The sequence below is a fragment of the Notamacropus eugenii genome, chromosome 4 (genome assembly GCF_028372415.1).
Source record: "Notamacropus eugenii isolate mMacEug1 chromosome 4, mMacEug1.pri_v2, whole genome shotgun sequence".
NCBI classification, from domain to species: domain Eukaryota; kingdom Metazoa; phylum Chordata; class Mammalia; order Diprotodontia; family Macropodidae; genus Notamacropus; species Notamacropus eugenii.
Window position 1 is genome coordinate 454024684 of NC_092875.1, and position 13822 is coordinate 454038505.

At 34.0% G+C, this 13822-nt stretch overlaps 1 protein-coding gene across 1 annotated transcript in view; it reads right to left on the reverse strand.

Annotated features, from left to right (window-relative positions):
* Positions 1-13822, reverse strand: part of RASA1 (RAS p21 protein activator 1) — a 113617-nt gene that overhangs the window by 26384 nt on the left and 73411 nt on the right. Inside the window, exons 12-16 of the mRNA XM_072606203.1 lie at positions 12353-12440; positions 9884-9961; positions 4000-4157; positions 3523-3599; positions 870-1042 (exon numbers count right to left, since the gene is read on the reverse strand). Of these exons, the coding sequence (XP_072462304.1) occupies positions 870-1042; positions 3523-3599; positions 4000-4157; positions 9884-9961; positions 12353-12440 (574 nt within the window). The remainder of the gene's footprint in view (positions 1-869; positions 1043-3522; positions 3600-3999; positions 4158-9883; positions 9962-12352; positions 12441-13822) is intronic.

A 13822-nucleotide genomic window follows, 5' to 3' on the forward strand; every position in this document is an offset into this window, starting at 1 on the left:
AAAAATGGGAAAGGGTCCCACATGTACAAAAATATCTATAGCAGCTCTTTGTGGTGGCCAAAAACTGGAAATAAAGGGAATGCCCATCAATTGGGGAATGGCTGAATAAATTGTGGTATATGAATGTAATGGAATACTATTGTGCTATAGGAAATGATGAACAGGAAGACTTCAGAGAGCCCTGAAAAGACTTATATGGACTGATGCTGAGTGAAAGAAGCAGAACCAGGAGAACTTTGTACACAGCAACAACCACAGTGAGCGAGGATTTTTTCTGGTAGAGTTAGAACTTCACTGCAATGTAAGGACTTAAAAAATATCCACTGGTCCCTTAAGGCAAAATGCCTTCCACATGCAGAGAAAGAACCATGGAATTCAATTGCAGAATGTAGCAGATCATTTTCTTATGTATTACATTTTGGTTTGTTTTATGATTTCTCCCATTCATTTTAATTCTTCTATGCAATATGACCAAGGTGAAAATGTATTTAATAGGAATGTATGTGTAGAACCTATATAAAATTATATGCCATCTTCAGGAGGGAGGGGGGAGGTAGAGGGAAAGGAGGGGGAAAGAGGGTAAAAAAAATCCAAGTTATATGGAGGTGATTGTAGAACAATGAAAACAAATAAAATAAGAAAAAGAATAAGAAAAAAAGAAAACGGAAGAGGTATGTAGCCTACATATTCTAGTCTCTAAAGTCCAACATCACAACTTTGCAAGGCTTTTATAACCTTTCCTAGTTGTCAACATGCCACTAAAATGTGCAATCACTATACTTAAGTTAATGGATCTTTTATTAAACATTTTAATGTTTCTATTAAATAATGCTTTCAAGGATAATTAGACTGGTAAAGCAATTTAATACCTCTTTAAATTCACTGTACTCTTCTTCTGGCATGATTTTCTCCATAGAATATCGTGCTCTGACACGCAAGGAGCCTGGTTCAATACCTTTTAACGGTATATGAGAACTGAGCTGGAACCATTCATCAGTCGCGTGCCCTTTCTGTAACCGGCTCAACTGGCAGCGCATAAACACTTAGGGAGAAAAATATTGTTCCAAGTTAAAAGATGTCAATGTCTTGCTTTGCATTATATCTCAATTGGCTTTACCGTAAGTACTGGCTTGGTTTGTTTTCTGGAATAACTAACTATGACCTCACATTTATATAGCACTTTACAAAGTGTTACGCCACCCACCAAGTTAATGAGACAATTATTATGAATATTGAGAACAAAATATTCCCCATTTTACAAATGTGGAAACTGAAGTTTACAAGGTTAAATGGCTTCACTCTGGGTTCACGTGCCTGATATGGCACAGCCCCGGCCTCAAATTCAGGCCATTTAACACCAAGTCCTATATACCCTTTTAAAATATGGCTAGCCTATGGCAATTTATTTCCATTGATCATTAACACTGAGCTTTATAAGTGCTATATAAGACAGAGAGGAATACTCAACATGCTACTTCACAGTTTTTTCCTCTATATTTTATTTTTTACTATTTAAAGTACCAGCTCAATTTTGAAAATGAATACAAAAAATTCACCAGCCTGCAAAGTTAGGGTTCTCTGTGTGCATTTACCCATATTTGGTTTTTTGGTTTGTTTGGGGGATTGAATTGTTTTGCAAATTACCAATTGTCCTCACACTGAACTGAATTTATCAATAATAAAAACTCTATAACTCTGCTATGTAATCTATAATTTTACTGATAAGAAGCAGTTAAATGATGATCTGCAATACTTATTTTCAAACAGCCAATTAATACTAAAACAAGATACTAGTTTCATGTAGTAATACAAATAGTCTAGGTAGGTTATACCCATAAAATGCAAATGAACTAAGCTTAAGTACAAGGGAACAGATTTTAATTAAGACAATCTTTTAAAAGTGAGATTAGTCAATGACTTATTGCTGTATCCTTTCTGATGGGAACAGAAATATAAAACATTAAGCAGTTTGGTCAAAATATAGAGCTCTAAATGGATTATAATTAAATATTCTAAAATAACAGGTGCCATATCTGTTTAAAATATTGAAAATATAACCATCTTAATTGAAATTTAAAATTATTCTTTAGGACATATCTATAACAAGCAGAAGAGCTGCTGTACTACTTGTTTCCAAGTCCAAGGCAAGAGTAAGAATAATCACCTTGTTAGAGCCAAGTTAAACACACACCAGAATTGCTACTCTGACATGTGACCTCTGGAATCAAAAGTAAATTGCCCATTACATCATTTCTCACAAACTTTCATTCCTCTGCTTTCTTTTCCTTGCACTACTGCATTGTTCTTTATTAGTCCTTTTCACCAACAACCACTACTTTACTTGGTTGTGTTTTCTGTGTATACATGTACATTATTTGTTCAAAAGTTTGTAGTGGTTTCCTGTCATCTACTACGTTCTAAACTGTTACTTTTAATTTTAATATCAAGTTGTAATTAATCTGGGCAGCCAGGTGATGCAGTAGAGTGCCAGGTTTGGAGGCAGGAAGACTTGAGTTCAAATTCAGCCTCAGACATTTCATTAGGTATATGATCCTGGGCAAGTCACTTAACCCTATCTGCTTCAGTTTCCTCATTTGTAAAATGAGCTGGAGAAAGAAACGGCAAGACATTGCAGTATCTTTGCCAAGAAAACCCCAAATGGGGTCACAAAGAGTCAGACAAGACTAAAGTGACAGAACACCAAGAAAACAATCTGATTCTTCCCTTACTCCCTAAGCAATCAAGTGGCCCCATCCAAAAAAAAAAGGAGTCTGTAAAAAACGAGCAAACATGTCTCAATGAAACAAAGAATGGGAAAGGCAATACTCAAGAGGAAGCATTTTGTCTTACTTTACATATCAAGGTAATATCCATCCCATTATTCAACATAAAAACTCCAGATGAGTATTTTTTGGCACTAATTCACACACTTCTCATACATGTAACTAATTCTTCATAAGTACGCACTAAAATGCAGGGAGTACAGTTACAAAGAATCGTAGAACAGAAATAAGGAAACTAGTTCTGTTCTCTAAAACTTCATTTTCTCATCTTAGAATACGGATGAAAATAACACTTGCTTCACATTATTTCACAGGGTAGCAACTAGTACCTGGGATGAGGGGTAGAGATTCAAACTTAAAGCCCTATATAATTGTGAATTATAATCATTATTTCATATACAGTAACTCTGGTTTCACATATGCTTACAGTAACCATACAACCAGAACTGTTTACTTGACTTCAAGATGAAGTATAATTTCTATCTTGGCTAAAATACATAGTAAGCCTCTGAACTCCTTGGGACAGTACGTCTGTTAAAGTTATTTGTACAACTCATCTAAAATGAGCAAATGTAAACTATTAAAAGTAAATAAATTAAAATGGCCACATACATTTAATACAATTTAAGTTGGACTTTTACTTTACGGACTAAAACACCTAATCCTCTTTAAGATCAAACCTGTTAAAAATAAAATAATTATGAAGTTTATTTCTGCACATTTCCCTAGATCAACTTACATATGTCAGAATCTTTGCTCTTCTTTGTTTTGTTACTTAAACTTATTTCAAATCTATTGATATCTGGCGAGAGATCACTGGAAGAAAAAGAACAAAAATGGACTGATATAAAGATATAAATGTTGGTATTATAATAATCTAAGTCTCCTACCCAAGCAATTAGATTTAAAAGCAGAAATGACATGTTAAATATACGCAAGCTACCTCACAATAGGTACTCATCCCCAAATCCTTCACGTTCCAAAATCTCTCAAGATAATATTAATTCATCAATATATATGGTGAACAAATGACTGAAATGCACAAACAAAAAAGCTGACCCAACAAAGGAATGTCATTTTTTTGAGAAGCCAATACTAAAATATCTCCTCTTTTTTGCTTGTGATTTCAGGGCTCTAACACATTAAATACACACACAGTATTAAAAAAAAGTTTGACTACAGTGAGATTTAGATTGAGTAACAAAATACGACTTACTCAAAGACGAACTCTTCTGACCATACAGGGTTTTGTCCTTCTCTTGCATGTGTTTTTGCTACCTGAACACTGTTCAGGTATATGTTACAATATGGATTAGTAAAATGTTTTACTGGGAGTTTATGAGCTTCTTCAACATGTAAAACAAGACTGCTAACCTAAAGGAAAAAAGAGTCCCATTTTATTAACAATTACATAACAGATCCAGAAAATAATCATTTTAAATTTAACAAAATTTCTACTTCCATTTTTTCAAAATATTTTCCCATTTCAAATGAAAATATTGACTTAAATCATATTTGCCCTTAGGAGGGTTATCATCAAGTAGAACATAAAATGCAACAGATAATAAATACCAACCAACTTCTGTATTCAAATGAAATTATATAAAATACTTTTGTGAATACTGAGAAACTGCATTACATCATCATTTAAACAATCCTTCTACCTTAAAAACATACATACAGTCCTAACTTATTTTCTAAAGGGTCTGCTGTCTTCATAGTCTTGATAATCAAACATGAACATTTTCTATATATACCAAAAAAATAAGTATTATACATGAAACCAACAATTTTCATTATATTTCACTGCATTTTAAAAAAGTTAGATGTGTTAAGTATATGTGAGATAAATTTGGTATATGTAAGATATATGTTGGCTTCAAAGCTATCCTGTGTGTGTCTTCTCCTGAGTGTTGCTCTTTCACTGCAGTGATCAATCACAATTACAGGGGACTTGATGAAATTGAGATATGTCCTCCTTTAACTGTGACTTGTTTGTTTTAATTTTGTTATAAGAGAAGCACCACCACCATCACCACCCATCCCCTATTTATCAGTTTCCAAGGGAAAGATGTGGGAGATTTGGAAAGAGAGAATTTTAAAAGAAAGAAAAGAGGATAACCATAATATATAGAAAAGAAAAAAAATCCTAACAAGAAAAAGAACAACATTCAGGAGAAGAGACAAACAGGACAGTTTTGAAGCCAACATATGTGTAATAAATTTATCTCATATATTTATCACATCTGATTTTTAAAAGTGCAGTGGAATATAATGGAAATTGTTGGTTTCATGTATAATACTTTATCCAAGAATCTGTCTACAAATTTCTTCCTCAATTTTCTACTTTCCAGTAAGAAGTTTCTAGCAATTTCTTTCATTTAATTCTTCATTTAGAGTGAAATCTTATTTTTTATTTTTCATAATGACAATTTGTTTTTCTTCTCTTCTAAGTAAGATTGGCTAATATTTTACCTACTTCATAAAACAGTTCCTGTTTTTACTTATTAACTGAATATATGGTTTTTGCTTCCAAGCTTATTACATTGCTTCTCTAATTTTCAGAATTTCTACCTCAGTCTTTAACTTAGGTTTCTTTGATTTGATATTTTTTTAAAAAACTTTTCTAGCTGCATGTATAATTCTGTACTTTCTATTCTCCTACCCTCACCCCAAACAAGAAAGCTTAGGGATAAATTTTCACCTAATGACTGTTTTGGATTTATTTCAAAAGTTTGGGAATGTTGTCTCACTTTCTTTGATTAAATTCTTTATTGTTTTGGTTGATTTATTTTTTGATCCACTAATGTTTTAGGATTAGGTTTTCTAGTCTCCAACAAAGACTGAATTGTTTCTTCAAAGATCTTTATTGATTATAATTTTTTTTACAAGCAGTGAGGAAAGGAAAAGATCTGTTACTGTTACTCCATTTCTTTATAAGGTTTTTCTTAGTATATGGTAAAATTTGAGAAAGTTGACAAAACTAAGCAAAACTGAAAACATCTATATCCCTTTTGATCTTATGACTCCCATTCAGTAAGTGGCAGAGCTCTATCATAATTATTCTAAAATTTTACTCAAGGTTTCCATTTCTTTCCTGTTTATCTATTAGATTTATCTAAGTCTAAAGGGAATACACACACACATTGAGGTCTCCTATGATGATTTTGCTATTTCTCCCTTTAATTTGATTCACATTTTATTAGATGTTATACAATTTGGTGCACATAAATTAAGTCCTTATCTCTTAAATTCTATATTGTATCTTTAAGTATAATAATGTATTTTCCTTGCTTATTCCTTTTAACAGTATTTATTTTTCTGATGCCTTGTCTGAGATCAAGCCTGTTACCATGCCATTTTTTTTAAGTTCATAAATTCTGCTCCAGGATCTTTGTTTCAAGTTTTTAGAGTTTTTTTGGTGAACATATTATTAGGTTCTGCTTCCTAATTTATTCTTTTATCCTTTCACATTTTATTATTACTAAGGTTACCCCCCATTTAAGGTTCATGGCCATGATTTTATTTTTTCTTCTCTTTCCTCCAAGCCCCTCTTTACAAAGGAGAGAATAGTGGTGAAACAGTATGATCAATGCTAGTAATGTTTTTACTTCACTGTAACTGAAGTGATCTACTTCCATTCAGTTGGCTCTTCACTCTTCCCCTTTTCCAAACTTCAATCGCTGGTTCTTAGTCTTGTTAATTTCCCCTTCACAAAGTACTTTTTTAAAAATTCAAACTTTTTTTTGCCTGTCAATTATTCCTTTCTCAATGCTAAACTCCCTCTTCACCCTCCCCTCCTTCATCAAGAATGTAATGTAGTTCAACAACTAAACTCTTATGTTTTCCTTTGTCCAGCTTACCTAACAGTAAAAGTAATGTGGCACCTACTTCCCTGTTCCCTGTTTGTGTACTCTCCTTACTCACCTAGGAGAAATGGTAAGCCTTGCCCCATATTTTTCCTCCTTTTGTCCATTCTCTACAACCTTGGTTTATCTTATATAACTTCTTCTATGACCCTTAAACACCTTACAGTTCTGAAAGGATACGTGACTATTCTATTAGAATACAAACTTTGCATGGTTGTATAATCCCTTCCCATTTGTCTAAATGTATTTGCCTTTCCTGGTTTTTCTTGAGTCCTGTGTTAGCATTTTGGCCTTTCTACTCAGATCTGGTATTTTCATCTGGGAACAAGACAATTATTCAACTAAAAATTTTATTTCTTTTAGGATTATGCTCAGTTTTACAAGTTATTCTTGGTTGTTAGTTTCTATCTTTTGCATTTCAGAATAGTATATTCAAGACTTCTTCTATTTTTCAATGTAACTATAGAGTCTTATGCCACTCTAATTTTGATTTCTTGGTATTTTATGACTTCTTGAAATATCATATTCAAGATTTCTTGGCTACTTTTTTTTAGTTTTCAATTGTTTGATGATTCTTAAATTCTCTTTCAACTGTTGTTCAAGTCTATTATTATCAATTGTAGGTACTTAACATTTTCAATTTTTCCAATGTTTTAGATTTATTTTAACATTTTCTATTGTCTTATGACAATGATGATTTGTTTGGTTCATCCTAATTTTCACGGAATCCAATTTGGGAATATGGTTTATCATTTTATGTTCAAAGCTATTAATTCCTCCTAATTCTTTCATTTTACTTATAATCTCTTGTTTCATTTTTTTCCAGGTACACTTGCAATGCTTCTCCCCAATCTATTTTAGTCTCATAGTTGTGGATTCTTCCTTCCTCTCAGACCTTTATTCATAAAATCTGATATCTTGTTTAGCCTCAATTCTTAATCTGGGACATAGTCCAGGGAGAGGCTCTATACCTTTTTCCATCACTGGATGGGATGCTCCTTACCTTGTCTTCTTAGGTTCCTGCTGCTAGCTCTCAACTTCCCTGGTTTGTCTGTTCTCTGTGCCCTGGTAAATTCTCTATAGGGGGCAGTCCCTGAGCAGGGTACAGGTGGCATTCTGCCAACCCTGAAGCTTCTGCAATAAGGGTACTGGGTAGTCTCTATTGCCCTGAGTTGTCCCTGACCAAGGTACCAAAGAATATTTTGCTCCCCTCATAATGTCCTGAACAAGTCCATGGATCATCACTCTCCTTGTTCTTCCCAAGACTTTCTGATCAGGATGCTGAGTGGTCTTACATTCCATCCTGGACTTCCCTGTCAGGGGACTATTGCTTCTTTCCTGTTCCCCTTTAGGGATGACTTCTTTTCCATTTGGGGTTTCCCTGATTGGGAGTTTATGGTCATTGTATTTCCTAGGGCTTTCCAATTCATAGTGCTGCCATGAATTTTAGCTTTCTTGTATTTTTGCTAGTTTCTCTGGCAAAATTCCTCTTTCAGTATATGTGCTTTTGTGCACTCCTAAAGAAGTCTACTGATGCTTCTCTATGCATTTATTAATTGTTATTTGACCTGTTGCTCTCACTATAGCAACACAGGAATAAAAATGGGACAGTTCGAACTCCAAGCTGCCATCTTATCTTATTCAGAACTCCCTCACAACTTATTTTTCACAAGATGTTGCTCCAAGCATTTTCTCATAAAGATACATGTTTTCTAACCACAGAACTCATATAAAGAGGAAATGAGATACATAAGAGAAATGACAATTCCAGAATATATTTATATAATTACTCTGGGAGAAAAAAAATTCCCTTGCTCTAAAAATTCTTTGTCAAGAATTAATGGTAAATTCAGAGGTCAAAGAATTATTAACATTAACTGAAGTAACATCCTCAATCTCTAGGAAAAAACTTCCATACATCTTATCATGCATAGGAACCCTTTTTAACTTAATTTTCCAGTTTCTAAAAAGGCATTCACAAACTGATATCATGACAATTTTTATCACTACATATTCCAGAGGGACAAGAGAAGAAAAGGAAAAGGAAAGTGGCTTAGTAGGCACTAGTACTAAGCAACCACAAAAAGGGAGTAGGGTTCACTGGTTCTAGTAGGTTTACTGATTCTACTACTAACAAAGTTAATTCTACAGCTAGGCATCAAAAGTCAATTTGTAAGTCACGTGGAGAAAGTTATTCAAGCAATCCCAGATTGCTATGGGAATTTAAACATAAGAGTGAATGCAAGGAATGGCTGGGATAGAAAAAGACAGAAGTAACAGACTACAAGTAAATCCAGGGCACATTAAGCTTTCATAATGGTGGCCTATTATGAGACATTTGCCAGTTAGGATCACATGGTGGATAGAGTGCTAGACCTGGAGTCAGGGAAACTCATCTTCCTGAGTTCAACTCTGGCTTCAGATACTTCCTAGCAATGTGACCCCTAGGCAATTCACTTAAACCTGTTTGCCTCAGTTCATCTACAGAATGAGCTAGAGAAGGAAATGGCAAACCACTCAAGTATATCTGCCAAGAAAACTCAAAAGGGGTCACGAAGAGTCGGACCCAACTGAACAACAAAATTATGAGATATTACCCCTGAGTTCTCCAGAAATCACAATCAAAGATTCTGTTACAGGACCCCTCTGAATATCTATGGTTTTTGATGTGTTTTAAAACAAGTTCATTTTAATTTTGTGGAAGAGCTGATAACAATTAAAATAACATTTTAACTTCAATAAATAAAGAAAATGGATAATTCCTTACAGCTGTCACTGACACAAATTAGAAACAATTGGCCCAAATATAGTTTAATAAACTAAAATTAAACAATCTTTTGGTAGATATTTAGTTAATTCTTAGTTTTGGACATTTCCACCAAAGTAAGAATTAATGGACTCTTTCTAATACATGCTTGTTTCACATTATTTAGATACAAAAAAATGTAAAAGTCCAGGAATAATCCACTTAGGCCATCTAGATCTCCTTGCGTTTGAATAAGATCTTCAAAAGAGTAAAGATGATGGCTAAACATTAGAACTTCAAGGAACAGTAAAAAATGAACAAAATATTATTCTTCCAAGCCTAGGTACTATAGTATATTAGAAGCAAATCAGTTTTCACAACTACATTACAGACTACCTTTACAAGTTATATTTAGCTAAAATTTCCAAAGTATATTATGTTTGAAATTGCAATCAATAAGCCAAAAGAAAACTACAATGCTTCACCTGACGTAGGCGTTTGTTAGATGTTCCTGGACTAGTTTTTCGTAAATTGCAAAATGTCTGTAGACCTTTCATCCACTCCTACCAAAAAAGAAAAAGAAAAGAATCCCAATATTTCAAAGTAAGTACATTTTTAATGTGTATCTGATATTAGTACCAATTTAATGTTAACACTTTAACAAAATATGGTAGATTTCTTTCTCTTTTGCTTCTATGCCTCAGTCTCAAATATACTTTGATGTATGTATACACACTGAAGAAACATGTAGTAAAAATGTTCATATATTCAACTTTTAAAAGATTTTACACACCAAAAGTCTCTTTTTAGCAAATATCAAGTACTAAATAGAAAATGGTCACTACTGCATTTGCATTTCATTAAAAAATTACATTTTTATTTTCTTAATGAATCAGTACTTATTTCCACTAAGTAAATACAATGTTGGGTAAACATAAAGCAGTTAAACTGCATAAACAGTTAAAGTTGGATGTGAACGTGTGTGTGTGCGTGTATGTGTTGTATGTGTGTGATATCAAATTCAAAAACGAAATGATTAAATGAGGACTGACTCGCAAAGCATCTTAACTTGTACTATTCAACCATAATACAGAAAATAATTTATGAAATACATTATTATAGTTAGAGCTGAATCCCAAGAGTTTGGTTTTTATTTTACTTTCTTTTAAAATTTCTTTTTCTTTTTATAAAAGTTTGAAAGGCTAAAATAAACTTAATGTACTTTAAGCTGAAGCAATTTCAAACAACTCAATTTAAAGTATAGTTTTACTTTAACAACTTTCAAATAGAAGATGCTCTGGGGAAGGGAAATAACAGCTTTGTGCTTATTAAAAAATAATGTACAAACACTTCACTTTGGAAGTGAAGATTTCTAGAAAGGTCTGTATTTTTTGCATTAGCCATATCTTGAGTTTGGAAGCTATTTCAATGAGTTTCCTTGAGCTGTGCCAATATCGAAGTTAAAACTACTGCCATAAAGCAAAGAATTAAAAGCATGAGCAAGGAATGCAACCAAAAACTCAAAAGTTCACCAATCGTCTAATAGAAACCTGAAAATAATCATACTGCAGAGACGTTACTAAGCAGCAACGGAAAAAAGAACGTAAATGCAATGGAAGAAAATGACAGAACTGGCTGTCCACATAATCATGTGACATGCGAAACTTACACAGTGTTGTCCTCAGGGTGTGAGGAATATCTTCACACAGAAAGAGGGAACATGGTAAAGTGATTAAAGCAGAGGATCCCGAGGTGCTGGGCTCTATTCCTAACTCCACTTCTAACATGTGCGACACTGAACAAGTCAACTAAGTTTTCTGTGCCCCAGCTTTTCCCATCTGCAAAATAGGGACATATACCTCAAGAGAGATATTGCACAGGTCTGACTTTTGTACAACCGCTACAGAAATACAAGGTATTTTAATGAACTGAGAAATTCTGCAAGGCCCCAGGAGAAAAACTTGAAATAGGAAAAGCAAATGTTCCTTTCAGAACCATAACCTTTTCATATAGTCTTTATATAAATTTTTTTTTAAGTCTGTTCTGTTTTTTAACGTAAGCCAGTGTCATACACAGTCTTAAGACAAGATGCACAGTCAGAAAATCAGTCTCTCTCTGCCCAGGGGATAGTCAGTATATTACATTAGTAACTTCAGTTTTAGACAGAGCCACATGCTTCCTGTTAACCAGTGGCAGGTTACCTCTTCCACAGAGCATCAAATATTCACAAAGTGGTCAATAGTAGAGCTATACCTGAATTACATACTTCATAACAACACTACTTGCAAGTTACTATTTTATTTTCTTTAAAGTGACATTTTAGAGAAATTAGATTTTTCAAGACCATTATTTCTTCATTAAATCTAGTACACTATTTTTTAAAAACACACACACACATATACACACTTGACTTTGTATTACTATATTCCCAGCTACTTATTAATATTGAGCTAAAATAATAGAAGAAACAAAGAAGGAAGTAAAGAATAATTCTAGGATGTGTATAATATCTAGGGCATGCTCTTTTTCTTCCTAATGACTAGAATTCTCTTTTAAAAACATGGATTTAAACCAACAAAAAATACATAAAGCAACAACAACAAAAAATAATGTTCTGTAACAAAGCCAACTAGTTGGCTCCTGTCTGTACTGTGCTGAGAATGTCAAGGAGCTTTTTTTTAATAGCACAGATATAATCAAAATGAGTATTCACTTCAGAATAAAATAATTTCATTTTTTAAAAAGAGAAACATTTCATTTGTTATTAGTTATTCCTTTAAATAAATTACTGTAAAGAATTTCTTATAAGTTCTCACAAATCTATGAAAGTTCTTTTTTTGCTCTGAGCAAATTCCTTGTCTTCCTTACATTATCTGAGGGAGCTCCCCAAGATAACCCAACATGAAACACTCTAGCACATTAGCTTACGTCACAGAGACAGCAAAGCTTCTCACCTGGGCTTGCTCCGGGGTCTCTCCTGCAAAGTAAAAGATGTAATGCTCCTCACTAAAGTGCTGAACTACGATCTGAAAACAGTTTGGCCTTGAAAACACAAAGGACAAAAACATTATTGAAAAAAGTTTTACCAAAATCAATAATAATATGATATTGCTATCTTACTAATAAAAAATATTCAAACTTTTAACAGTAAACACTTCCAAGATGGTGGAATGGATTCAGCAACTCAGCTGAACTTCCCCAACAGTCCCTGAAATAATGGCTTAAATTGTAGAATGGCAGAGCCACCAAAGGTCGGGGTGTGATTTTTCAAGTCTTAGACAACTTAGAAAGTAAAGAGGAGAAGTCTATGACACTGGGACAAGGACTGGGAGGTGGCTGTGACAGTGGTAACAGCAACTTTGCAAGTTCTCAACCCAGAGACAGTAATGGATGTAATGGCAATTTAAATGGGAAGATCTTTCCCCTTCATTAATAGGCACCTGGATCACATGGAGCCTGTGGTGAAAGAAGTTTGCTGATCTGGAAGGGTGGAACAGGATAATGAAGAGCTGAGAGGAAGTTGGTCAGACTAGTCAGAGCTGGGAAGGGCACAGGAAGCAGACAGCTAGGCTCATGAGTGTTTACTTGTGGGAAGGCCCCAGCAGGGGACAAGGGAAGGTTTGGTAATGACTTTGTCCCCTATAGTGCTAACGTGTATTAACTTCTTGGTTACTATGATGGATTTGGTTTCTGGTGTTGGAATTTGGCTTTCTGGTGTCTGAATAAATGTTCTTCTTCTACCTTCTATATGGAGAGTCTGTTATACTTTGCAATTCAGAACTACGATGGCATATTCATAGTCACTGTTGGTGCTGTGAATATCTCCTTGGTGATACAGAGGGTCTTTGATAACTGGTCAGACAAAGGCTCTCTGCTGGCACTGACCATCAAGTCTATTACCCACATACAGTTCACGTCACAGTTCCAGAGTGAAGAGAAGTACTTGTGGTTGGTCACAAGACAGTATGGAACCCAGTCCCAGTCTAAGATAAAGAGCACAGACCAGGAGGGCAGTGACAACACCTCTTCCCAGATCACATGATACTGGAAGCACCAAAAAGTGTGGACCCCTAGAACTAGCTCTGAAAACAGTAGCACAAAAAAGCCTGAAACTTGGGACAGTGACTACACAGAGCATAACTTTAACATCAAATTCAAAGTCAAGAAATAGGCTGGAAAAACTAAGAAATAACAGAAAAGTAACTTGACCATAAAATGCTACTATGGAGGCAAAGACCAAAATATAAACTCAAAAGAAGACAACAATGTGAAAATAATTATATCCAGTCTCAAAGAAAAAATTCTAACTGGAAACAAGCTCAAAAAGAATTCCTAGGAGAGTTAAAGAGATAAGAATGATAGAAAAAAATTGGGAAAAAAATGATGGTGATGTAAGAAAATTACAAAAAAAGAATTAACAACTT